This window comes from Heptranchias perlo, chromosome 3 (genome assembly GCF_035084215.1).
Source record: "Heptranchias perlo isolate sHepPer1 chromosome 3, sHepPer1.hap1, whole genome shotgun sequence".
Taxonomy (NCBI): domain Eukaryota; kingdom Metazoa; phylum Chordata; class Chondrichthyes; order Hexanchiformes; family Hexanchidae; genus Heptranchias; species Heptranchias perlo.
Genome location: NC_090327.1, coordinates 59133465 through 59160388, shown reverse-complemented (window position 1 = coordinate 59160388; position 26924 = coordinate 59133465). Strand labels below are relative to the sequence as shown.

Sequence of the window (26924 nt, the reverse complement as noted above, 5' to 3'; positions counted from 1 at the left end):
CATACATGCAATCTCTCAGGCAACCATGGATAACAAACCCATGCATTAAAACTGATCACAAGCAACAGATATACATTTGTAAAGCTGTTCAAAGTACCATGAGCAATTACCAGGCTTCACTTTATATAAGTTAAATTTGGAAAAAAATGTTGCTACACTCCATGCACATTGCATTGGATGGGTGTAAGACAAAGTAGAATACGTTAGTGTTGTCAAGTTGTTGAGAGTGCATGTTAATTCATTTAGTTCTTTCCATTTTGAGAGGTCCTGCAGCACCTTTTAGTCTTCACCAGAATGTCCAGATACCATTGTTAGCAATAATAGTGGTATGTAAGCATTTATTATCTAGCTGAAAAAGCATATAAAGGATGGGCTTATGAATTGGAAAGGGATACTTCAGGTGACCAATTTTGAGCAGCTTACTCCTTAGGTAAGTAACAAGTGTTCATAAAATGGCATGTTACCAGATGAGAAAAGATTAAACTGTCTTTGGTGCATTTCCTCTTGCCTTTCCTGGACTCATGGTACAGGGGAGATTCCTTTAACTGGATTGGGACATTGATGTATTAAATTACTGTACTAATTTACTGACTTCACCTCATTCTAGGTATACTATAGCCCTTGGCCTGCTATCTGATTGAAGTATTTTACTTAGTTTAACTTGCATTCTTTCAAGAGAAACATTACACTGGAACTATGAAACTACAGAACTCTTGAGCTCTGCTGACAGATCAGTTGGTAAGTGCTGAGTCACACAGACCAGAAAGGTGCTAAGCCTGATCCCTAATCTGTGTTCCGTTAACTGATGTCAGTCAGGGTGGCAGTCGAAGCATGAGAGTTGGCCTCAGTGCTCTGAGCTAGAGCAGGGAGAATCAACCTGGGTTTCTGCTTCTAATTACCATTTAATAACCTCTGCTGGAAAGTATGTGCGTGGATTATTAGGTGAGGTCAGAAACAGACTTTATTGTGACCCCACACCCCATGCTGGCATTCACTGTCCAAGTTCATCCATGAAAATTGGGCAATTGGAGAACTGTCAGTGCTCGTGAAGTCATAATCCAGTAATGAGTTACTTCATTCTGGGGAGGAGGGGAGAAAAGGGATAAAAAAAATCCAGAATCTATGTTCGCAATGTAGCACTGCAGTCTTTCTACAAATTCTCAATAGACTTTGCAAATTCCTGATAATTAAAGGTTATTTTTTTCAAAAATGATTTGTGATAGCAGTAAATAAGGTGCAATCATACCAGATGAGAAATGCACTGTTATGCTACTATAAAGATCCTGGAAATTATATGTAATGTGCTCCACCGGTAACCTATTCAGTTCCAAGCTTCCAGTGCTTGTACAAATAATAGCAACCCAGACTAGCAGCACCAACTTCCTGTCAGATCTAATGTTTCACACCACTGTGTTCCTGTGCAACACATGGATTTGTTTACACAAGATCAAAATATTTAGGAAATCTGATCATATTGCATTAACTAACATGCCCCAACCAAAAAAGTTCAATCAATTCTACATTTGTTGTGTTCACTGCACACTCTTAAAAAAGTGCTATCATATGCTGAAGGTGAATTAAAAAGATAACAAATATGGATGGGCAAAGTTAACAGGCACACTATTTTAAATCACAGCAGACTACTACATTCCTATGAAATATAATGTAGATGCTGCTTTTTATCCATTTCTACAATTTAAAAAAAATGTTTGCCCATTTAAATGTGTAATACTTGAATGATGTGCCTAATCAAACAAGATTTATGCCACATTTACACTCATTTGGTTGTAACATTCATGCACTGTAACAATATCATTCCCTGTTTTATCTAACATTGCCAGAATAATTACAGTACAGTGATACAATTTGGGACTAAACCAGCCCCAGAAGCAGCTTGTGTAAAATATCAGTGCTTTTAAAAGGTTAAAATTTTCCCAACTCTGATGAAGCCTCAGAGAGAGAAGTAAATCTATTGTTATGACAAAACTACACAAAAAACAATTCATCTAACCAAATTCACATTGTGTTTCAGTCCCAGATGTGCTAACTTTCAAGATCCTGGTGCAGAGTTTATTATAAGACTATAAAATCTACTGTTATAAAACTTAAAAAATAGTGCTAACATTTAACCATGCTTTCCTCTTATATAGCTTATATAGTTTCTCTGTTTTAAAAAACAAGAAGCTGGTCTTAGTGTTTCAGCACATGGAGTATGCAAAGGTTGTGCATTCAAGTATTATGGCACATAATTAATGTAAATATTGACTAGTCTGCTTCTAAGCAATAAAAAATAAGGATCGACCTTTGCAAAAAAAACCTTGTATGGATTTTGAAATTCTTCTATAGTATTCTCTCCAATCCTACAAAAAAAGTAAAAAAACATTGCATAAACCTATCTATAAATGATTAAAATGTATCATAAAGAACCATTTGCAAAGCATCTAAGAACCCAATAGGATTTTTAACCCTTTGAAAGCAGAATACCCTTTCAAAGTAAAATATTTCACATTATATCATATCTAGAATAAAAGACTTCCTATCATTTTTTTTTGCTCTCCAATTCTTGTTATTTTTGGGTTGCTCTCTCTAAATTGCTCAATTGCCATCTGATTGAGAAAGCAGACAGACCACTTGCTCTCATGGCTTTGCCAAAATGCCCTATAACCTGCTGCTTGGAATTAAGGGTTGCCCTCCTGCTCTCTTTCCTGGGAGCATTTGGTGTGGAATTGCAAACGCAACCCTCTTCCCCTACAATTCACCGTGAGGTGCATTGACATACCAACATACTGCAATTATCTATCAACATTCAACGCTAACTCTTCTAAAAGTAGAATTTGGTAAACATAGGGAACTATGTTATATTTATTAGTCCAGAGCGTTATTGGAATAAACACTGTAATCTTGGAATTTGGTGTAGTACGGTGGCGCAGTTCTCAAAGGGTTAACAAGGCACCCTTCAGGATTTTTTAGCATGATCAAGTGTTGACAAAACCATCCTATTCCTGTAGTATGCATCAAGTAGAAATAATCCTTTTGGAGAGGCAGTCCTCTATCGTACTACTAAGCAGGCTACACATAATTTTGAAGGCCCTATGCAGTCATCATGGCAGAAGGCTCCACATCCTTTACACATAATCATGGCTTTAAGCCTGCAAGAGCACTTCAACTCTAGTTCTTCACCACCACTGTTGTCAGAAAATTTATGAGCTGGAATGGAAGTGTTCTGGTTAGACAAAGTAATAGTGCTGCTTCCACTACTGCCCAAAAAACTACCAATGGACTGTTCAATAACAGTAGTGGCTCGTTTCAAATTAGTGCCACTGAAATGTAAAGTGGAATAATTTCTGTAGAGTTGCTGCTGCTGCAGAAGTTTCTGAGTAGCAAGCTGCGAGGCTGGTTTACTAGACTCAGAGGGCAGATGGGAAGAAAAGTCAGATTCATTTACTATTTTACCTAAAAAGACATCCATTGTTGGTCCAAAAACCTTTACCTGTTCTTTTGAATCAAAATGATCACTTGAAATATCTTTGACATCCACTGCACAGCTATTGTTTAAGCCATCATCAACAGAAAACTGCTCCATTTTAATACCACTACAGCTGTCAGTTGTAGGAAACGAACTCATTCTTTTATTGGTTTCCATAGTAACTGATCCTCGGTTTTGATCAGGTGGCGCTTCTCGTTCACTTAGTGAAGCAAGATGTTTTACAAATTTATTCTGGACAGTTTGTGTTGCTCTGCAGCTGTTATCAGTTTGCTTAAGACTGTTTGAAAAAACAGCTTCTGTGCTTCCCTGATCAGTGTCCGCTGATGTATCGACTTGTGCTGTAGAGTTAAATGCTGGGCTGCTTCCCTCTAGATGTCGTTTGAATGTTAATGCATTTGGAGTGCCATAGCCCAGTGTGGCTGGTGGGGTAGCTGGCAGTGATGCTTCTGTTTCAGCCAATCCTCTCAAAGTAACAGACTTTTGGTGAGTAGGCTGTCTCTGTGAGATAGCTTGACTGTTACAGCCCTTGTCGCTGTTGTCATTGCTGGTCAACAAACTCTGCTCAAAACTACATGCAGGCAAAGGTCTCTTGTGTTCTTTAAACTCCAGGCCTTGATTGACTTTGTGCTGAATGAAAGTCTTGTTTATCCACTCCTGTTTAAATAATGTCTGCTGTTCCGCTGATTGATCCTGATCCATATTGAGTGGAGTCTGTGCCCACATTTTAACTCCTACGGTAGTGAACTGCTTTGCTTGCTTAAGCCTACTTTGTGACTGTTCCCCTATTGATTTAGCCTGCCTCTTGCTTACTTGCAAGTCACGAGTTTTGCATTGAATCTGCCATACTGTTCCCCAAGTATGCCCCTTCGAGGCCTGAGAAAGAGTGTTAGGAATGTTAATGGCAACATCTCTCTCAGCTGCAGTCACTCTGGACTCAGCAGAACCTCGAGAGGGCAAAGGAAGCCTATTAATTTCAAGCCTGGCACCTGACCGAAGCTGAGGCAGCACTTTCTCCAGAGGCAAATTGCCTTGCAGCAACTGTGTCACAAGAGGGTTATTGGCTTCGACTGATGAAAGATGACGATTAGAGCTTCCAGGAACAGGAGCTCTTTCTTGGTTTTCCACAGCTGCTAATGTGAAGGTCTGAGACTGGTTTGTGCCATAAGGTGTTTTAGAGTTTTTTGTTTGCAAATTGTCCACTGCTGGATTGATTTGAGAGTGAATAGAATTTGCTGGAGCATCACACGTTTCCTGATGCTCTCCCTGTTTAGTTTCAGAGCCATGTGCACTGGACAAATATTTTTCCTTTTGTCTGGACTGGTTAGCTTTGGCCTCAGCAGAAATGCTAAGAGACTCCAATTTTCTTTCTTTTGTGTCTGTCGATTCTTCAGGGTTGGTATAAGTGTCTAATTTGTCACTCTTCACTGTGCCGTCATCATCATACTCTTTATAGTTATGCAAGCTGTGGCTTTCGCTACTGTAGCTTACTAGGTCACTGATACTTTGTGTTTCTTCACTAACATGATTACTTGATTTACTTTGATTTGAGACATTTTGCACCTGGTTATTAATAACCATTCCTTCCATATCTGTTGAGCTTTTAACAGTAAGACAATGATGCTGCGGATCAGTAAGTTCAAACTGTAGACCAGTAGTGTCTGCTGTTTCATGTAGGGGCATAGGTACTTGTGAGTCTTTAGAAGGTAGCAGTAGACAGTCATTCTCTTGTTCTGTTAGCACCTTAGAATCACTGCTTCTGCCACTGTTTTTGAATTGATTATCACTGTCTGGTTCAGCCCAGTTGCTGACAAATTCCTGAGAATGTACTTTATGGTTCAAGGCATTTTCTGTTTCAACTATTTCAGCCTGGGAGTCCATATCGAAATTTGGAAAGTAAGTTCCTAGTGTTGTATGTGAACTGGCCACAGTGTAACCCACGTCAGGATTAGAGAGTCCTTCTGTACTGATAAGAGTTTGCAAAGAGCTCAACAGCTGGGGACTTGCAGCACCAATTTTTATCTCATTTACTGTAGCAGATCCCAGATCTAGTGACCGGTCCACAGAACTTGGGATGGTTGTAACACTGAAGTTGGCTGACATGTTGATATTGCTGGCAGAATTCAAAACAACAGTATTACTGAAACTCGAAATGTCTGTATTGGCAACACAGCTGGGCAAAGTGGTGTTATCAACAGGGTGATACCCAAAGACATCATCATAGCTATCAACTTCACTTTCACTATTGCTTGGAATGGTAATATTATCACCAGAGCTTGGAGTAGAAATGTTATCAGAAGAACTGGCTCTGGTGCAATACCCTGGCAGGACAATACTCTCAGGCGAACATTGCATGGATGTATTATGTGCAGTGTGAGTTATGGAAACAATGTCTGCAGAACATGGTGAGACTGTATTATCACCGAAACTATTAGAACTTGGTACGGTAATTTCATTCGTGCAACTTGGCATTGTATTATTGGCAGCACTGCTTGGTATGGAATTCCTGTCAGCACAGCTTGGCATGGCACTACCATCAGCACAGCTTGGCATGGCACTACCATCAGCACAGCTTGGTATGGCACTACCATCAGCACAGCTTGGTATGGCACTACCATCAGCACAGCTTGGTATGGCACTACCATCAGCACAGCTTGGTATGGCACTACCATCAGCACAGCTTGGTATGGCACTACCATCAGCACAGCTTGGTATGGCACTACCATCAGCACAGCTTGGTATGCTAGTACTGTTAGCACAGTTCTGTTTGGAGATATTGTGAGGATGCTGTTCCTCGACAATCGAGCTTGGCACTGCAATGCTGTCAGCAGAGGTGGACGTAACAAAATTAACAGAGTTTGGCATTGCAATATTGTCAGCGCAGTGTAGAATTGCAGCATTATTAACACAGCTGGATGCTGTATTACTGTGAGCAGAGTTTGCCACTGCAACATTGTCAGGCGAGCAAGGCGTAATACTATTGGTGGTGTAATCTGACACGGTGACATTGTCAACAACTTTTAGCACAGGGCTGCTTTTAGTACAGCACATTATGAAGGTATTTGTGGAAAGGATATGATCTGGTTTAACAGTCTCTTCACTCTTTGAAACACTGGTATCCTGCACATCACCTACTGCAGCCCTGCCTTGTTTACAAGATGGCTGCTCATCACATTTCAGTAATTGACTTCTTGCCTGATGTTTTGCAAGTAACTTTGCCTTTGTTTGTGCTTTAATATCTGCCAATGTTCTGGTCTGTCCTCCATTTGATCCTGTATTACTGATACCTCCGTCTCCCACTGCGCCAGCTGCTGCTGCTGCTGCTGCTGCTGCAGCCTCCCTCTGAGCTCTAGCCTGCTGTGCTCTGGCCTTGATATCTGCAAGGGTCCTTGCTCCGGTGTTTCTTCCTCCACCCGGTACTGCACTGGAGGATGCCTTTGGACAAATTTGGTAGGATGGCTGGCTCTTGATGACAAAAGGAAGTTTGATCCTTGACAAGTGAATCTGTTAAAGAAAAGCACCATAATTAGATCCATGAAAATAAACTGAGAAATCAGAATAGATCTGTGTATCCCATTATTTGTATTAGATTATTCATTTAAAGAGCATTACAATACTCTACATTTGTTTATACATCTTAAAACAGTTTTGGTAATAGAGTATCAGGTTTTCATGTTGCTTAATTTAAAAAACAAGACTTGGATTCTGTCATTGCTTGAGGAATAGTTATGGCTATTCTGCAATAAATGCTGTCTACAGGAATGTCAATTTTATAGTTAACCCTTCAAGGCTATTTCAATCATCTTTGCTTTCAATGTGAACACTCTGATAGGTTCATTAACTCTTGAGATCAGGCACAAAGGGTAGTCAGTAGTTTTATCTGAAATTTAGATGCCGTTTATGGTAATAGTAACATGTTAATTTCTGTTTGTGGAAGGGAGAGGAAGGAGGGAGAAGAAATAGTATCAATAGATATATTTCTTAATGTTAAAGGGATCAAGGGATATAGGGAAAAAGCGGGAACAGGGTACTGAGTTAGACAATCAGCCATGATCATTTTGAATGGTGCAGCAGGCCCGAAGGGCCGAATGGCCTACTCTTGCTCCTATTTTCTATGATTCTATGATTCATAGTAGGTACAGCACAGGAGGAGGCCATTTGGCCCATCATGCCTATGCCGGCTCTTGGAAAGAGCTATCCAATTACACCTATTCCCCTGCTCTTTCCTCACAGTCCTGTAAATTTTTTCCCTTCAAGTATTTATCCAATTGCCTTTTGAAAATAACTATTGAATCTGCTTCCACCACCCTTTCAGGCAGTGCATTCCAGATCATTACAACTCGCTGCGTAAAAAAATGTTTCCTCATGTCGCCTCTGGCTCTTTTGCCGATCACCTTCAATCTGTGTCCTCCAGTTGCTGACCCTTTTGCCACTGGAAACAGTTTTTCTTTATTTACTCTTGTCAAAACTGTTAATGATTTTGAACACATCTATCAAATCTCCCCTTAACTTTCTCTGTTCTAAGGAGAACAACCCCAGCTTCTCCAGTCTCTCCACATAACTGAAGTCCCTCATCCCTGGTACCATTCTAGTAAATCTCTTCTGCACCCTCTCTAATGCGTTGACATCCTTCCTAAAGTGTGGTGCCCAGAATTGAACACAATACACCAGCTGAGGCCTAACCAGTGTTTTATAAAGATTTAGCATAATTTCCTTGCTTTTGTGCTCTAAGCCTCTATTAATAAAGCCCAGGATCCCATATGCTTTTTTAACAGCCTTCTCAACTTGTCTTGTCACCTTCAAAGATTTGTGTATGTGCACCCCCGGGTCTCTCTGTTCCTGCACCCCCTTTAAAATTGTACCATTTAGTTCATATTACCTCTCCTCACTCTTCCAAAATGCATCACTTTACACTTCTTCGCGTTAAATTTCATCTGCTATGTGTCTGCCCATTGCACCAGTCTGCCTATGTCCTCCTGAAGTCTGTTGCTAACCTCCGCATTGTTTACTACATTTCCGAGTATTGTGTCATCTACAAACTTTGAAATTATACCCTCTATACTCCGGTCCAGGTCATTAATATACATCAAAAAGAGCAGTGGTCTTAATACTACTGGGGAACACCACTGTATACTTCCCTCCAGTCTGAAAAACAACACTTCACCACTACTCTCTGCTTTGTGTCCCTTAGCCAATTTTGTATTCACACTGCCACTGTCCCTTTAATCCCATGGGCTTTAATTTTGCGAACAAGCCTATTATGTGATACTTTATCAAATGCCTTTTGAAAGTCCACGTACACAACATCAATTGCACTACCCTCATCGACCCTCTCCGTATCTCCATCAAAGAACTCCATCAAATTAGACAAACACGATTTTCATTTAACAAATCCATGCTGACTTTCATTTATTAGCCCATTCTTTTCCAAGTGGCAATTAATTTTGTCCCGGATTATTGTCTCTAAAAGTTTCCCCACCGGCGACGTTAGGCTGACTGGCTTGTAATTGCCGGGTTTATCCCTCTCCCCTATTTTGAACAGGGGTATAACATTTACAATTCTCCAGTACCATCCCCATATGTAAGGAGGATTGGAAGGTTGTGGCCAGAGCCTCTGCAATTTCCACCCTTACTTCCCTCAGTAATCTAGGATGCATTCCATCTGGACCGGGTGACTTTTCTACTTTGAGTACTACCAATCTTTTAAGTACCTTCTCTTTACTTTTATCCTCTCTAATAATACTACCTCCTCCTTTACTGCTACAATGGCAGCATCCTTTTCTCTAGTGAAGATGGATGCAAAGTATTCATTTATTACCTCTGCCATGTGCTCTGCTTCCACAAGGAGAAAATAGAATATGAAATTAAACTAGCAAGGAATATAAAAACGGATTGTAAGAACTCCTATGTAAAACGGAAGAGAGTAGCTGAAGTAAATGTTGGTCCCTTAGAGGCTGAGGCAGGAGAAATTATAATGGGGAATCAGGAAATGGCAGATGCCTTAAATAAATATTTTGTATCTGTCTTCACAGAAGAAGACACAAAAAGCATACCAGAAATAGTGGGGTACCGAGGAGCTGATGAGAGTGAGTAACTTAAATTAATTATAATTAGTAGAGAAAAAGTACTTGAGAAACTAATGGGACTAAAAGCTGATAAATCCCCTGGACCTGATGGCCTACATCCTAAAAAAGGTGGCTGCAGAGACAGTGGATGCATTGGTTATGATCTTCCAAAGTTCTAGAACGGTTCCAGTGGATTGGAAGATAGCAAATGTAACCTGCTATTCAAGAAAGGAGGGAGAGAGAAAACAGGGAACTACAGGCTAGTTAGCCTATCGTCAGTCGTGGGGAAAATGCTGGAATCCATTATTAAGGAAGTTGTAACAGGGCATTTAGAACATCGTAATATGATTAGGACGAGTCAACATGGTTTTATGAAAGGGAAGTCGTGTTTGACAAATTTATTAGAGTTTTTTGAGGATGTAACTAGCAGCATAGATAAAGGGGAACCAGTGGATGCAGTATATTTGGATTTTCAAAAGGCATTCAATAAGGTGCCACATAAAAGATTGTTACGCAAGATAAGGGCTCATGGGGTTGGGGGTAACATATTAGCATGGATAGAGGATTGGTTAAAGGACAGAAAACAGAGTGTCGGGGTAAACAGGTCATTTTCAGATTGGCAGGCTGTAACTAGTGGGGTACCACAAGGAACGGTGCTTGGGCCTCAGTTATTTACAATCTATATTAATGACTTGGGAAAATAAGCTGTGAGGAGGACACAAAGAGTCTGCAAAGGGATATAGACAGGTTAAATGAGTGGGCAAGGAGGTGGCAGATGGAGTATAATGTGGGGAAATATGAGGTTATTCACTTTGGTAAGAAGAATAGAAAAGCAGAACATTTTTTAAAAGGTGTGAGACTAAGAAATGTTGGTGGTCAGAGGGATTTGGGTATCCTTGTACATGAATCACAAAAAGTTAGTATGCAGGTACAGCAGGCAATTAGGAAAGCAAATGGCATGTTGGCCTTTATTGCATGGGGGTTGGAGTACAAGAGTAAGAAGTCTTACTACAGTTGTACAGGGCTTTAGTGAAACCTCACCTGGAGTACTGCGTACAGTTTTGGTCTCCTTATCTAAGGAAGGATATACTTGCCTTAGAGGCGGTGCAACGAAGGTTCACTAGATTAATTCCTGGGAAGAGAGGGTTGTCCCAAGAGGAGAGATTGAGTAGAATGGGCCTTTACTCTCTGGTGATCATAATATCATTACGATATTAACATCATTATATCATTAGGTTTAGAATAGTTATGGAAAAGTACAAGGAACAATCAAATGTGAAAATGCTTAACTGGAGGAGGGCAAATTTCAGTGAGTTAAAAAGGGATATTGCCCAGGTGGATTGGAATCAAAAGTTGTTAAGCAAAACAGTAATTGAACAATGGGAGCCCTTCAAGGAGGAGTTGGTTTGGGTACAAAGTAGACACGTCCCTACGGGGGGGAAAGGAACGGCACCCCAAAGCTAGAGCTCCCTAGATGACTTCAAATAATGAGATTAAAATGAAACAGAAAAAGGAGTCTTATGACAAATGTAAGGTTCATAATACAGTAGAGAACCAGGCTGAATACAGAAAGTACAGAGGAGATCTAAAAAAGGGAATGAGGGGCAAAGAGAGAGTATGAGAATAGATTAGCGGCTAACATGAAAGGGAACCCAAAAGCCTTTTATAAACATATAAATAGTAAAAAGGTAGTAAAAGGAAGGGTGGGACCGATTAGGGACCAAAAAGGAGTTTAGAAGAATGAGAGGTGATCTCATTGAAACATTTAAGATTCTGACAGGGCTTGACAGGGTAGATGCTAAGAGGATGTTTCTGCTGGCTGGAGAGTCTAGAACTAGAGGGCATAATCGCAGGATATGGGGTCGGCCATTTAAGACTGAGATGAGGAGGCATTTCTTCACTCAGGGGGTTGTGAAGCTTTGGAATTCTCTACCCCAGAGGGCTGTGGATGCTGAGTCATTGAGTATATTCAAGGTTGAGATAAATACATTTTTGGACTCCAGAGGAATCAAAGGATATGGGGATCGGGCAGGAAACTGGAGTTGAGGTTGAAGATCAGCCATGATCTGAATGAATGGCGGAGCAGGCTCGATGGGGCATATGGCCTACTTCTATTTCTTATGTTCCTATGTTCTTAAGATCTCCTTTTTGGTCCCTAATCGGTCCCACCCTTCCTTTTACTACCTTTTTACTATTTATATGTTTATAAAAAGCTTTTGGGTTCCCTTTCATGTTAGCCGCTAATCTATTCTCATGCTCTCTCTTTGCCCCTCATTCCCTTTTTTAGATCTCCTCTGTACTTTCTGTATTCAGCCTGGTTCTCTACTGTATTATGAACCTTACATTTGTCATAAGACTCCTTTTTCTGTTTCATTTTAATCTCATTATTTGAAGTCATCTAGGGAGCTCTAGCTTTGGGGTGCCGTTCCTTTCCCCCTCGTAGGGACGTGTCTACTTTGTACCCAAACCAACTCCTCCTTGAAGGGCTCCCATTGTTCAATTACTGTTTTGCTTAACAACTTTTGATTCCAATCCACCTGGGCAATATCCCTTTTTAACTCACTGAAATTTGCCCTCCTCCAGTTAAGCATTTTCACATTTGATTGTTCCTTGTACTTTTCCATAACTATTCTAAACCTAATGATATTATGATCACTGTTCCCCAAATGCTCCCCAATGAAACATGCTCCACCTGCCCCACTATGGGAAGCAAAACCAGGAACAGATGCATAAAACGGGTGATTTTACGTCAGTCTGCACCATTCAGGAGTCTCGCCCACTGAATCCACAATCAGGAAATTATGTCTGCATTGTCCACGATTTACCTTCAATTCATTTGAGTGGCAGATGAATTTAATGTAGAGAGCTGTGAGATAATACATTTTGGGAAGAATAACAAGCAACGGAACTATAAACTCAATGGAAAAACCAGTGAATTGAACCTCAGTAGTAAGGAAATTAATGGAAAGCATTAGTCCGGATACTATTAATAGTCACCTAGAATACTCAATCTCTTTTCAAAAAAGGGAGGTCATGTTCTATAAAACTGATCCAATTTTTTGAAGAAGTCACTAGAAAGGTAGATCAGGGAGCTCCGATAGACATCAACTACTTAGATTTTGAAAAAGGTTTCAATAAAGTGCCGTAAAGCACTTTGTGCTAAAATTAAGTCTCATGGTGTAAAGGGAGGCATTGTGAGATGGATCATAAATTAATTAAAGGACTGTAGGCATAGGGAGGGTTTAGATGGGGCTGCTTCCCAATGGAGTCTGGTCTGAGGCGAGCTACCTCTGGAGACATGACAGGCACCGGCAGCTCACCTAGGTCCAACCATCTTCGGCTGCTTCATCAATGACCTTCCCTCCATCATAAGGTCAGAAATGGGGATGTCCGCTGACAATTGCACAGCGTTCAGTTCCATTCACAACCCCTCAGATAATGAAGCAGTCCGTGCCCACATGCATCAAGACCTGGACAACACCCAAGCTTGGGCTTATAAGTCACAAGTAACATTCGTGCCAGACAAGTGCCAGGCAATGACTATCTCCAACAAGAGAAAGTCTAACCACCTCCCCTTGACATTCAACAGCATTACCATCACCGAATCCCCCACCATCAACCAGAAACTTAACTGGACCAGCTACATAAATACTGTGGCTACAAGAGCAGGTCAGAAGCTGAGTATTCTGCAGTAAGTGCCTCGCATCCTGACTCCCCAGAGTCTTTCCTCCATCTACAAGGCACGAGTCAGGAGTGTGATGGAATACTCTCCACTTGCCTGGATGAGTGCAGCTCCAACAACACTCAAGAAGCTCAACACCATCCAGGACAAAGCAGCCCGCTTGATTGGCACCCCATCCACCACCCTAAACATTCACTCCCTCCACCACCGGCGCACGTGGCTGCAGTGTGTACCATCCACAGGACGCCCTGCAGCAACTCGCTAAGGCTTCTTCGACAGCACCTCCCAAACCCGCGACTTCTACCACCTAGAAAAACAGGGGCAGCAGGCACATGGGAACAACACCACCTGCACGTTCCCCTCTAAGTCACACACCATCCTGACTTGGAAATATATCGCCGTTCTTTCATTGTCGCTGGATCAAAATCCTGGAACTCCCTTCCTAACAGCACTGTGAGGAGAACCTTCACTACACGGACTGCAGCGGTTCAAGAAGGCGGCTCACCACCACCTTCTCAAGGGCAATTAGGGATGGGCAATAAATGCTGGCCTCGCCAGTGACGCCCACATCCCATGAACGAATAATAAAAAAAAATGATTGAAATGGTAGGAGAGGGGAATGAAGATTGAAACCATCCAAGGTTAACGAGTCACTCTTAGTACCACTTTTCCTCCCTGCCTCCTTGAGGTGAAGCTTTTGACCTTTGTTTGACATCCTCAATAAAAGCAAGGCTGAGATTGGGAAGTCAGTGCATGATCTCGATGGAAACAAAAATCAGGAGAGGTGTTTAACCAGTGGCTGAGCCAATATCGCGCTTTTTACACTATTGCCAAAAGTCAAAATGAGCCGCAGTGTCTTTTACCATTATGCCTCACACTTTAAATATCTCATTGAGATGCTTATGTTGGGCCTATACCTGTTGCAGGCACAGGCACAATTACACTTAGTTGGCAAACCCCCCAGAAACCCTGGAGCAGTGTAGTGGGGGTGAAAACCTGATGCAATGGGGGTGGGGTAATTTTGAACTTTGCCTCCTGGACGGTAATCTGGTGGAGTGGATCGCCCGTGCTATGTTTATTCCTTTGATTTCAGGTTCTACAATGGGCAGGCGGTATTCTGCTCTAGGCCACTGCCTGGGTGGCGAAGTTGAAAATGACCCCCATGAGTCTCGACGTCCATTTCCTCTTCACTGTGCCTGGGAATTGAGTGTTCCCTAGGTGGAACAAAAAGGAAAGTTTGTTCTAGTCTGTCAAGATTGATGCATGAATGACGTGGCCCAATGGGCAAATACAGAAAGATAGCCAGGCAGTTAATCCCGTCAGGAGAGGAGGAGGAGGGGGAGAAAACCGGTGTAAAGAATTGGCAAAGAAAGAAAAAAAATGATAGTTTGCATATGACATCATACTGTTGAAAAATTATTCTCTCCCTTTACAGACAAAAAAAAATGGTTTGTCAAACGCTTTTTAAAGTAGACATTTTAAAAGTCAAACTTTCGTTTTTAAAAGCTCACGGGCATATACTACTGTTGGTTCTTGCTAATCTGTCAGTTTAACAGCCAAGAAAAACAAAACAGAAAATTGGAGGCAGTTTATCACTTCATCTGTACACACTGCATAGGAAATCGAAAGAGTAAACAACAAGCTGCACAGGAAAGTGAAACAGGTGCACAAAGTAAAAAGAAATAAAGAGACACAGAAAGAAATCAATAGACATTTACAGAAAAATTAAGAGGCAGAAAACTGGAAAGAGACCCAAAGATCACCTGACAATATTGGAAAGAAAGAGTAAATGAGAAGCAGAATCGATCATTTGTTAACCAGTTTGAATCCATTTGACAAAAGAGGATGAATCAGTTTCTTACCTATTTATCATAGAAAGGTTACAGCACGGAAGGAGGCCATTCGGCCCGTTGAGTCCGCGCCGGCTCTATGCAAGAGCAATCCAGCTAGTCCCACTCCCCCGCTCTTCCCCGTAGCTATGCAAATTTTTTCCTTTCAAGTACTTATCCAGTTCCCTTTTGAAAGCCATAATTGAATCTGCCTCCACCACCTCCTCGGGCAGTGCACCTCCCTCTTTATTTCATATATATTTTTTAAAGTGTAAGATGCTCAGTATCTAAACCATTGCTATTGGAGCAACAAAATCACAATGTCTCTGGCAAATTAGGCTGCAGAAATACTGAACTATATAAAGCACCACAACAACATTATTGCATACAATGTCAATCGCAGAATCAGTGAATGCTTTTTAAGCAGTGCAATTTTACACCACATAACTGGTGCCAATTGTGTGAGCAGCTTCAAGTAGAACTGGGACTGAACATAAAATCATTCCATTACACCCTGCTCAAGATGTAATAATCATGGCATAAGTAGAGAATGAAGTATGCTCTGCCATCTCACTGCATTATCCATTGAGCCACTCATCAACATTCCAAAATAACACTTCAGAGAAATAAAAATTAGTTTGTGTATGTTTGTTCTAACTTCAGTTTATTCTTTCTTATTTTACTTTATCTTTTGTCCCCACCACCTCAGCAATTCACACGTTCTCCGTGTTTTATAAATGGGGGTAATTTTCGCCTTCACTGCTTAGATGGTAAACTGGGGAAGTTGGCCAAATTGTGCTAAATAAGTTTGGAAATTTATTAAACAAATTCCCTGAGAAATATTTAAAACTGGACTGGTGGAGAGGATTGCCCGCTCATTATAGAACTCGCCTGATTTTCATTCCATTGAGTTCATTAGAATGAAACATGGGCAAGTTCTATAATGGGTGATTGATCCACTCCGTCAGTTTACCACCCAAGCAGTGAAATAAAAATTAACCCCCTTGTCTTTAATTTCTCTCATTATGTCTCCTACTGTCTCATATCAAAATCACTTCAGCCATTTAACCATCTCCGGTTTTCCACTTAACATTTTACAGGCCGTTTTATTTGCGCGTGTGTGTGTGTGTGTGTGTGTGTGTGTGTGTGTGCGCGCATTCCCTCCCCCTTCCCTTTGTTCTCTTCTTTTTTAAATGCTATTCATCTGTAATTTCTTTCCGTTCTGATGAAGGGTTAAACCTGAAACATTAACTCACCTGTTCTCTACATAGATGCTGACTTACCTGCTGAGTGTTTCTAGCATTTTCTATTTTTGTTTCAGATTTCCATCATCAGAATTCTTTTGCTTTTTGCACTTTTGTCTTCAGTTTCTTTTAACCATTTGCCCGTCTCCATCCCTGCCTCAGCTCATCTGTTGCTGAAACCCTCAACCATGCCTTTGTTACCTCTAGATATGATTATTCCAATGCTCTCCTGGCCGGCCTCCCATCTTCCACCCTCCATAAACTTAAACTCATCCAAAACTCTGCTGCCTGTATCCTAACTCGCACCAAGTCCCCTTCACCCATTACCCCTCTGCCTGCTGACCTACACTGGCTCTCTGTCCAGCAACACCTCGATTTTGAAATTCTCATCCTTGTTTTCAAATTCCTTCATGGCCTCGCCCCTCCTTATCTCCGTAATCTCCTCCAGCCCTACGATCATATCAGAGTATCATACTAGGTACAGTACAGAAGGAGGCCATTTGGCCCATCATGTCCGTGCCAGCTCTTTGAAAGAGCTATCCAATTAGTCCCATTCCTCATCTCTTTCCCAATAGCCCTATAAATGTTTTCCCTTCCAGTATTTATCAAATTCCCTTTTGAAAGTTACTATTGAATCTGCTTCCACCACCCTTTCAGGCAGTGCATTCCAGATCATTACAACATGCAGTATAAAAAATGTTTTATCATGTCGCCTTTTGCCGATCACCTTAAATCTGTGTCCTCCAGTTACCAACCCTTCTGCCACTGGAAACAGTTTCTCCTTATTTACTCTTTCAAGACCGTTCATGATTTTGAACACCTCTATCAAATCTCTCCTTACCCTTCTCTGTTCTAAGGAGAACAACCCCAACTTCTCCAGTCTCTCCACATAACTGAAGTCCCTCATCCCAGGTACCATTCTAGTAAATCTCTTCTGCATCCTCTCTAAGGCCTTGACATCCTTCTTAAATTGTGGTGCCCAGAATTGAACTCAATACTCTAGCTGAGGCCTAATCAGTGTATAATAAAGGTTGAGCATGACTTCCTTGCTTTTGTACTCTATGCCTCTATTAATAAAGCCCAGGATCCCATATGCTTTTTTATCAGCTTTCTCAACTTGTTCCATTAAAATTTTATCATTTAGTTTATATTGCCTCTCCTCATTCTTCCTACCAAAGTGCATCACTTCACACTTCTCTGCATTAAATTTTATCTGCCATGTGTCTGTCCATTCACCAGTCTGTCTATGTCTTCCTGAAGTCTGTTACTATCCTCCACTTTGTTTACTACATTTCCGAGTTTCGTGTCATCTGCAAACTTTGAAATTAAACCCTTTCTACCCAAGTCCATTAATAGATATCGAAAAGAGCAGTGGGGAACACCACAGTATACTTCCCTTCAGTCTGAAAAACATGTTCACAACTATTCTTTGCTCTCTGTCCCTTAGCCAATTTTGTATCCATGTTGCCACTGTCCCTTTAATCCCACGGGCTTTAATTTTGCTAATAAGTCTGTTAAGTGATACTTTATCAAATGCCTTTTGAAAGTCCATGTACACAACATGAACCGCACTACCCTCATCAACCCTCTCCGTTACTTCATCAAAGAACACAATCAAGTTAGTCAAACACAATTTTTCTTTACCAAGTCTGTGCTGACTTTCATTTCATTAGCCCCTAGTTTTCTGAGTGCCATTTCATTTTAAGAACATAAGAACATAAGAAATAGGAGCAGGAGTAGGCCAATCGGCCCCTCCAGCCTGCTCCGCCATTCAATAAGATCATGGCTGATCTGATCCTAACCTCAAATCTAAATTCATGTCCAATTTCCTGCCCGCTCCCCGTAACCCCTAATTCCCTTTACTTCTAGGAAACTGTCTATTTCTGTTTTAAATTTATTTATTTTGTCCTGGATTACTGTCTCTAAAAGTTTGCCCACCACCGACGTTAGGCTTGCTGGCTTGTAATTGCTGTGTTTATCCCTCTCCCCTATTTTGAACTGCGGAGTACCATTTTCAATCCTCCAGTCCTCTAGTGCCGTCCCCATATCTAAGGAGGATTGGAAGATTGTGGCCAGAGCCTCCGCAATTTCCACCCTTACTTCCCTCAGTAGCCTAGGATGCATCCCATCCGGATCAGGTGACTTTTCTACTTTGAGTACTGCCAATCTTTTAAGTACCTCCTCTTTATCTATTTTTATCCTCTCCAATATCACTATTACCTCCTCCTTTACTGCTACAATGGCAGCATCCTCTTCTTTAGTGAAGACCAATGCAAAGTATTCATTTAGTACCTCAGCCTTGCCCTCTGCCTCCACAAGAGATCTCCTTTTTGGTTCCTAATTGGCCCCATGCTTCCTTTGACTATCCTTTTACTATTTATATGTTTATAAAAGACTTTTGGGTTCCCTGTTATGTTAGTCACTAATCTATTCTCACACTCTCTCTTTGCCCCTCTTATTTCCTTTTTTAGATCTCCGGTGTACTTTCTGTATTGATTGGTTCTCTACTGAATTATGAACCTTACATTTGTCATAAGCCTCCTTTTCCTGTTTCATTTTAATCTCTTATATCTTTAGAACCATCCGAGACCTCTGCGCTCCTCCTGGCCTCTTGCGCAGCCCCGATTTTAATTGTTCCACCATTGGCGGCTGTGCTTTCAGCTGTCTAAGTCCTAAGCTCTGGAATTCCCTCCCTAAACATTTGCGTCTCTCTACCTCTCTCTCCTTCTTTAAGATACTCCTTAAAACCTACCTCTTTGACCAAGCTTTTGGTCACCTGTCCTAATATCTCCTTTGATAACACTCCGGTGAAGCACTTTGGGACGTTTTACTATGTTAAAGGCCCTATATAAATGCACGTTGTTGTTGTTGTTGTTTTTGTTGTTGTTGTTGTTCCTCCAAAGCCTCATTTACAACGGTAAATATTTTTGTGTGGATATAGTGGGATTATTAACCCCAGTGACAGCTTGGAGTACAAACTCCTAGTTATTGATATGAAATTATTATTCAGCTTTGAAATGGCACAGAGTGGATCAAGTTTAGCGTGCTAGGATTGTAATTTAATTCTGTCATGTTGGACCTTCCTGATTTGAACTGAATCAATCTTTATATTTGTTTAATTAATTCCATCTTTCCTTTATTTTGTGATTTCTTTCCTCATTACTCTTTCCACATTTCCTGTAGCACATCTCCCATCTGCAGCTACTAAGTGTAAGCAGTACAATTTATTTATTTAGTTTTGTGCATGCAAAGCCTTGCAAATTTTAATAGCAAAACCTCAAGGTGATTTGCAGTTTTTTTTAATTACATAGATAAAGAAATTATAGAGTTGAAAGCAGGTAATAATGCAGATAGTGAGTGTATTGCAGATAGTGGCAGCATCAAATCATAGACGTTCACAGTAATGAAGGAAGCCATTTGTCCCATTGTATCTATGCTGGCTTTTTGCTAAAGCAATCCAAAATTAATCCCACTGCTCCGCTCTCTCCCCAAGCTCTGTATCTTCCTTTGCTTCAAATATTTAACCACTTTTCTTTTAAAAGATGCAATGATATTTGCCCCAATCACTCACTGTGACAAAGCATTCCATGCACCAATAATCCTTCACTAACCATTCTTTAAGTGCCACCATTTCTTCTTAACACTTTGGGCTCGATTTTCGCACCCGTGATCGGGTGCGTTCGTGGCGGGAGGGCTGCGAAAATCCAGGATTCCTGGTGCGGGTCTGGAGCCCGGCTCCAACCCGCCCACTTCCGGGTTCCCCAGTGACGCGCTGACATGTGCACGCAGCCCCCGCATGTGGGACTCCCGCCGGCAATTAAAGCCGGCAGGGTGCCACTTAAAGTACTTAAACAGGTATTTCAGGTCGTTTACAGACCTGATTGACTTGATATTTTAGGAGGGATGGGATTTTGCAATTAACTGAGACTGCTTCCCGTACTGGGGGAAACACTCCAAGTTCAAATGGATGTGTTGCAGCCATCAGCCTGTGGCAGCTGCAAAATGGTGGGGGGAGACCCTCACTCATTGCAGGAGGCCACTCTGTCACTTTGGACAAAGTTTGGCCTCCACCACCCTCCTCCTAACAATCAAATGCACAAACTTGCACACTTACCCCGGTGTCCAGACACATTTATCTACCTTGCGGACCCCCTCAGCTGTACATCTTCCGGATGGGGGCCGCCGTAGCTACAGTCATGACTCCTCGGAGGGCGAACAGCATCACCAGCCTCGCCGGCCATGCTGTCCACCTCTGACACGTGGAGCTCCACAACACAGTGCTGTGACACATCCACCTGCACAGCAGGAGGGAGGGCAACCGCAGAGAGAGATGCGTCGCAGAAGGCACTAACCTCGCCACGGGGTCTACAGACTGAGGCTCAGCTTCCTGGACTTCTCTGAGCAGCAGTGCACATGGAGGCTCAGAGTCACTCGACATGTAGTCGTGGACATTTGCAGCCTCCTTCATCTTCTTACCTGTCGCTGTCAAAGTCACCACTGCCCTCAACAACTTCTCGTCCGCATCGTTCGAGGGTGCCACCGGGGACATCGCCGACGTCTCTCAGTCGTCTGCACAAAAGAGCCCTGCAAATACACCTACACCCACTCTGCAGTGACACAATGGGTGGCATCAGGTGTGCGTGTTCATGGTGAACCCCATGAAAGGGACCTATTCCACAAGCCGATCAAGAATGGGCAAGAAATGGCAGTAGTGGTGATAATAATAATATTTATTGTGCATGTGAAATAAATCAAATATAAATAAAAAACATGACAAATCGTCAGACACCCTTGTGCATTCCCTTTGTGCTCACAAAACCTTCGCCTTGCGTTTCCGGGAACCCCTACGTGGTGGTAACCCTGTGTCTTTAGCAGAGGTAGTGGCAGGTTGCTCTTGTCCATGCCCTGACCGATTAGATGCTTTGGGCCGACGCCCTCTGGGTTTGGGTGCCCGTGAGGGCCCCTACAAAGACCGCTCCACCTACACCTGTGCAGGGGCAGACTCGACCACCTGGAGAGGAGGCAGCATTGCGGGTGCTGGTTGAGAGGGGGGGCAACGGGTGAGATGTGGGAGCGCTTTGAGTGGCGTCCCCACTTCCATGTCCCCTTTCATCATCATCCCTCTCGTGGCCCAGGCCCACATCGCTCCTTCCACCCTGATGGACGCCAGTTTGGAGGACTTGTGTGAGGCCTTGGAAGGCCACTTGTAAAGTATCTGTCAGCCTGTTCAAGGCGGCAGAATGTTGCTCACCCTGAATCCAAACGGCCGTTGTCAGGGCCTGAATGGACTCATTGTTGAGCCGTGCTTGTCGCTCGAGGGAGGCTAACCTTTCCTCCATCGCAGACATTCCCGCAACACTATCTCAGAGATGCCTTCACATCCCTGCAACACTATCTCGGAGATACCCTCCTGTATCTGTGCCACCATTCCCCTCATGCAAGATTTGGACTCCTCCATCCTCTGCGCGATTGTGGAGAGTGCGCGTGGCACCTGTTCCAGCGCCTCGGCAATGTGCTGCTGTCCCTCGATGACTCTCCTTTTCACGGCTGGCCCCCAGGGTTCAGCATCTGGGTCCAGCTGAGCAGAGCTTGGAGAAGAGTGCTCCCAACGACGCGGACTCTCCACGGCTGCCCCTGCTACCAGGGTCTGCTCGTGCTCACATGTGCGTGGTGACTCACCATGTGCAAGCCCAACTAAGTGAGGACGGGGAACCACCACTGGTGGATGGCTGGCTCAGATGTGACGATGGACCCTCAGAGGCCGGCAGGTCCTCTGAGGAATCGCCCTCCACGATCACGGCGCTCATAGATGGCCCTGAAAGAGAACAGAAAGCAATATTAGGCATGTGGACAGATGTTGAGGTGCTGAAGATGCCAAGTGATGCTAAGATCATTCGCTATCATGAGTGCTGAGTGTTAGATTTCTGTCACCGGCCGCTTGTGCAATTCCAGCCGCGGCATCCACCACGGACAGGCACCGCAACGTGCGGCTGATCTCCAATGCCTGCTGCTCCGCGTCCGTTAGGACCACCTGGTGTGGCGGGCCCCCTCCGGCCCGTGCCCTCTCCGGGGCATTCTGGCATCTCTTCTCCTATCAAGGCAAAACACAAAGGCGTGATTGAGTGATGGTTGCATGGTGAGCCGCTGCATGCATTGGTGTGGATGGGGTTGAGTGTGAGGGAGATGCATGGGAGGGTGCGTGTGAAACATAGCCATGAGATTGTATGAGGATTGGGTTGCATGGTAGTGTTCGAATGGGGACAGGGGCGGTGAGTACGTGCAGGCAAGGTGAGGATGATAGTTGAGAGGATGTGAGGAGTGATGCGAGAGCGTTGTGGTGGCAGTGCAGAAGGGGTTGTGTGGTGGTGGAGGTGATGTGAAAGACGGAGTGTGGGAGAATGCGTAAGTATACTCACTTTGCCTGACCTGGTTAGATCATTAAATCTCTTCCAGCACTGGACCCAGGTTCGTGGCACATTGCCGCAGCTGGTGACCTCCTCGGCCACCTCCAGCCATGCCTTCTTCGTGGTGGAGGGAGGGCACTTCCTCCCATCAGACAGGAAAAATATTTCCCTCCTCCTCCTCACCCCATCCAGCAGCAGCTGGAGTGAGGAGTCTGAAAATCTTGGGGCAGCTTTCCCTCTGGCCTGCTCCATGGTTCAGCATTGGTTGTTTGCTGCAGGAGGAGCATTGGTGGACTGCCCCTTTAAATAGGGCTCCTCCAGCTGACAGACCTTACTGCGCGTGCGTAGTCTGCCCGCCGTGCAGTTTACCAGCGGGAAACCCGGAAGCACAGGTAAGTGGCTCCAAGTAGCGTGTGGAGTACACTAATTTCACCGGGCGCATTACCCACGTGCCCAGTCAACCCCCCGCTGAGAACCCGCCACCCTGCTAATATCGAGCCCTTTGTGGCACAAAGATCCCTTTTATACATTGGCTTTTTGAGGCCAAAGAGGCAAGGTCTGAAAATGTAGTGTGGCCTCGTTGGAAGAAGGCGGCCACCCAGGAGGAAAGTTCAAAATGTTTTAACAAGCCTCGCCTGAATTCCCCATTCTAAATGGGCTCTGAGAGTCTGGAGTGCTTCTCGGGAGCTCCAGTCGCATTATGGGGAAGACCCTTATTTCCATAAAAATTGGGGCCTTTATAACACTTGCATTCATTTCAATTGCAGATTTCCAATGTGCTACGTGTTGCTCCAGCATGCATGCACAACATATGTTGGGCAAATAGTAGGCCTCAGGCCTCTGCGCCAGATAATACAGGGCTTCTACACCTAGGACTGCCAACCCTCTAGGATTGCCCCGGAGTCTCCAGGAATTAAAGACTTAGCTCTACAACATTGCTTGGAGCAACCCAGGAGAACAATAGAGGGGCATTAAACAAAAATAATTTTCTTTGAACATTTTTGGTCATTAGTTATAAAAATGGTGGTGATGGGAAAGAAAAGGCTGTTTGACTGACAGTCAAGAATCATCCCATCGGGTGATGAAGAGTCCAATTGATGTGGGAAGCGGGGCACTGTGAGAACTGAAATGTCGGCTAAACAATGGGGGGAGTGTGGGGGTGAGGCAATTGGAGGGAGGAGGTCATGTGATGAAAACTCCAGGAATATATCCAGCCAGAGTTGACAAGCCTACCCACACCCTGTCGTACATTGGACACATTACATAGACTTATTGACTCTATGGGTATGATTTTATCATGGGATAGGGGAACAAAGATCGGAAAGAGGTGGGGGGGGAAGACATCGGACATTGGAGAGACATCAGACATCAGGGGGAAGGAGACATCGGAGAGACATCAGACAGGTGTGTGCAGGTGACATCGGATTTAAGGTATGTCTATTTATTTTTTACAATGGGAAATGGAATTTTATTTAGTCTATTTTTCATTGATCCGGCCCTTTACCACCTGGTTTCAGCAGGCTTGAATCGAAAGCCGTGGGAAAGCCGGCCAGGTACGGTTAAAATCTTTTTAAATGTGCAATATACAAAAAATAAACTACCTTAAGTAACTCAGTGAGGTACATTTGCCCCTTTGATTATGGTCTGCTGGATGTAATTGCCGGCGGGACTTCTGCCTTCCTGATCCGCGCACGCACCCAGATGCATCTGGGTCGTATGCATTTTTCACCAGGTTGGAGCCGGGATTCCCTCCTGCTTCATAAAAATGCGATTTTGTTTGCCCCCCCCGCCCCGAACCCACCCGGACTTGGCAGTTAAAATCCTGCCCCATAAGACTCAGTCAGGCCATCCAGAGAAAGCATTTTCACAGAGAAGAGAAACCAACCAGCAACACTTTATCATGCCCCTCAGCAGCTGATTAGATGGTGGAATTAGCAGAGGCCTGAATAGGCAGATTGAATTCATTCTTGGTCCAAAAACTGTTTGCAGCACAGAGAGAACCTCGAAAAGCAGTAGAAAAATAAACTTTCAAAAACTGAAGAGAAAATAGTCATAACATAGCCAGAATTTGTAACTGGCTTAGGGGTGCCAACTCTGGTTGGAGGTATTCCTGGAGGTTTGATCATGTGACATCTGCAAATGTTATTGTATTTACCTTAATAAAGATTGGGTGGCCCCCTGTAGTTGTATATCTTTACTCGTAGTTTTGTGCCAGCAGCTGTTGTAAGAGAAGTTCTGAGAGCCAGGAAGCCCCCAGGAAGCTGGCGAGAGGGGAAACCGAGGGTGGGGAAGAGGGGAAACCGAGGGTTGGGGAGCGATTCGCAGAGGGGAAACCAAAGTTAGGAGTAATTTTGATTCCACTATTAACTAATAGTAACTCACTGAAATTGTACCAATAACTAATAGTAATATTGGTAACAATCAGATTAACCAACAGTAGTACAATAACTCACTGATAGTTTATGTGGAACTGGTAGTAATAAGTGCAACACCCCAATATTTCTAAACTATCCCCTGGGCTTGGAATCAATAAATGAGAGTTTTCATAGAATTATATAAATTACAGCACAGGAGGAGGCCATTCATCCCTTGGTGCCTGTGCCAGCGCTGGTGCTATCTTCTGTAACTCCATTCCCCCCACATCCTTTTTCAAATATTTATCGCATTCCCCTTTAAATGATGTTCTAGTCTCTGCTCAATAGCCATTTGTAGTGAAGCATCCCACGGTCTAATGGCCCTCAGCTCTAAAACCGTCCTTCTCCCTTCCCCCTTGGTTCTTTGAGCTGGGAGTTATCCCCAGTGTCCTGGCCAATATTTATCCCTCAACCAACATGACTAAAACAGATTATTTGGGTATTATCACATTGCTGTTTGTGAGACCTAGCTCTGTGCAAATTGGCTGCTGTGTTTCCTACATTATAACAGTGACTACAGTTCAAAAGTACTTAATTGGCTGTAAAGCAGTTTGGGATGTCCTGAGCTCATGAAAGGCGCTATATAAATGCAAGATTTTTTCCAGTGAGATTCCTCGGTCTCTGTCCCCTTGTTCCGCATTTGCCCATCAATGGAAACAATCTTTCACTGTTTACCCACAGTAAAGTCCCCAGGTTTCACTCAATCCCTCTTAAGGTGCCACTCTCAAGCATTTCATTGCCGCTGCTGCTTCTCCCGGCTCTGCAAGAAATGCTGAGCACCATACCCAGCCCATTCCCCAATCCCCCACACCTGACACCATTTCCCAGTCTCCTTTGACCCCCATCTCCCAACCCCAGTCCCCGTCTCTCTCTCCCTGAACCCCTGTCCCCTGTTGCCCTCATCCCCATCCTAAGCCCCAATCCCCCGACCCACCCCCCCACTCCCAGTCCTGCACTCTTTCCCCTGAGCCACAATTCCTTGCCCCCAGTCTCTGTTCACTCTAGCCCTGCACCATTCCCCGTTCCATCTCTATGTCTCTCCTCCCCCCAGACCTCCGGCAACCTCAGGACATCCCAAACTGCTTTACAGCCAATTAAGTACTTTTGAACTGTAGTCACTGTTATAATGTAGGAAACACAGCAGCCAATTTGCACAGAGCTAGGTCTCACAAACAGCAATGTGATAATACCCAAATAATCTGTTTTAGTCATGTTGATTGAGGGGTAAATATTGGCCAGGACACTGGGGATAACTTCCCAGCTCAAAGAACCAAGGGGGAAGGGAGAAGGACGGTTTTAGAGCTGAGGGCCATTAGACCGTGGGATGCTTCACTACAAATGGCTGTTTCCGGTCACCTTGAATTGTGGTCGGCTCTCTGTGATGGCGAGGGGTGGTGGGGGGGAGCGTCAACGAGCTGGAGGCTTCTCTGCAGCGGCAGTCAGTGACGTCATGGAGCGGGCTGACCACTGCTCCGGTGGGAAATTTAAAGCATAAAGTTCTTCTGGGATGCTATCAGCAATATCCCGGGAGATTCATGCCCTATTCTGGGAGACTTCCAGGCAATCCAGAAGCATTGGCAACCCTAATCTGATGCAAAGAGATTTCAGGTAAATAAAACAGGGGGCTTCTGCTGGTACTTTATCTTAGAAGACTAGAATACGAGGGGGTAGAAGTTATGCTACAGCTATACAAAGCAGTGGTTAGACTAGACCTGGAGTACTGTGTTCAGTTCTGGGCACTGCACCTTATGAAGGATACATTGGCCTTGGAGGGAGTGCATCGTAAATTTACGAGAATGATA

At 43.6% G+C, this 26924-nt stretch overlaps 1 protein-coding gene across 1 annotated transcript in view; it reads right to left on the bottom strand.

Moving 5' to 3' along the window:
• Window positions 1-2511: 2511 nt before the first annotated feature.
• LOC137314470 (putative Polycomb group protein ASXL3) overlaps window positions 2512-26924 on the bottom strand; it is a 247221-nt gene continuing 222808 nt past the window's right edge. The window contains exon 12 of the mRNA XM_067979807.1: window positions 2512-6988. Within this exon, the coding sequence (XP_067835908.1) occupies window positions 3050-6988 (3939 nt within the window). The 3' untranslated portion in view covers window positions 2512-3049. The remainder of the gene's footprint in view (window positions 6989-26924) is intronic.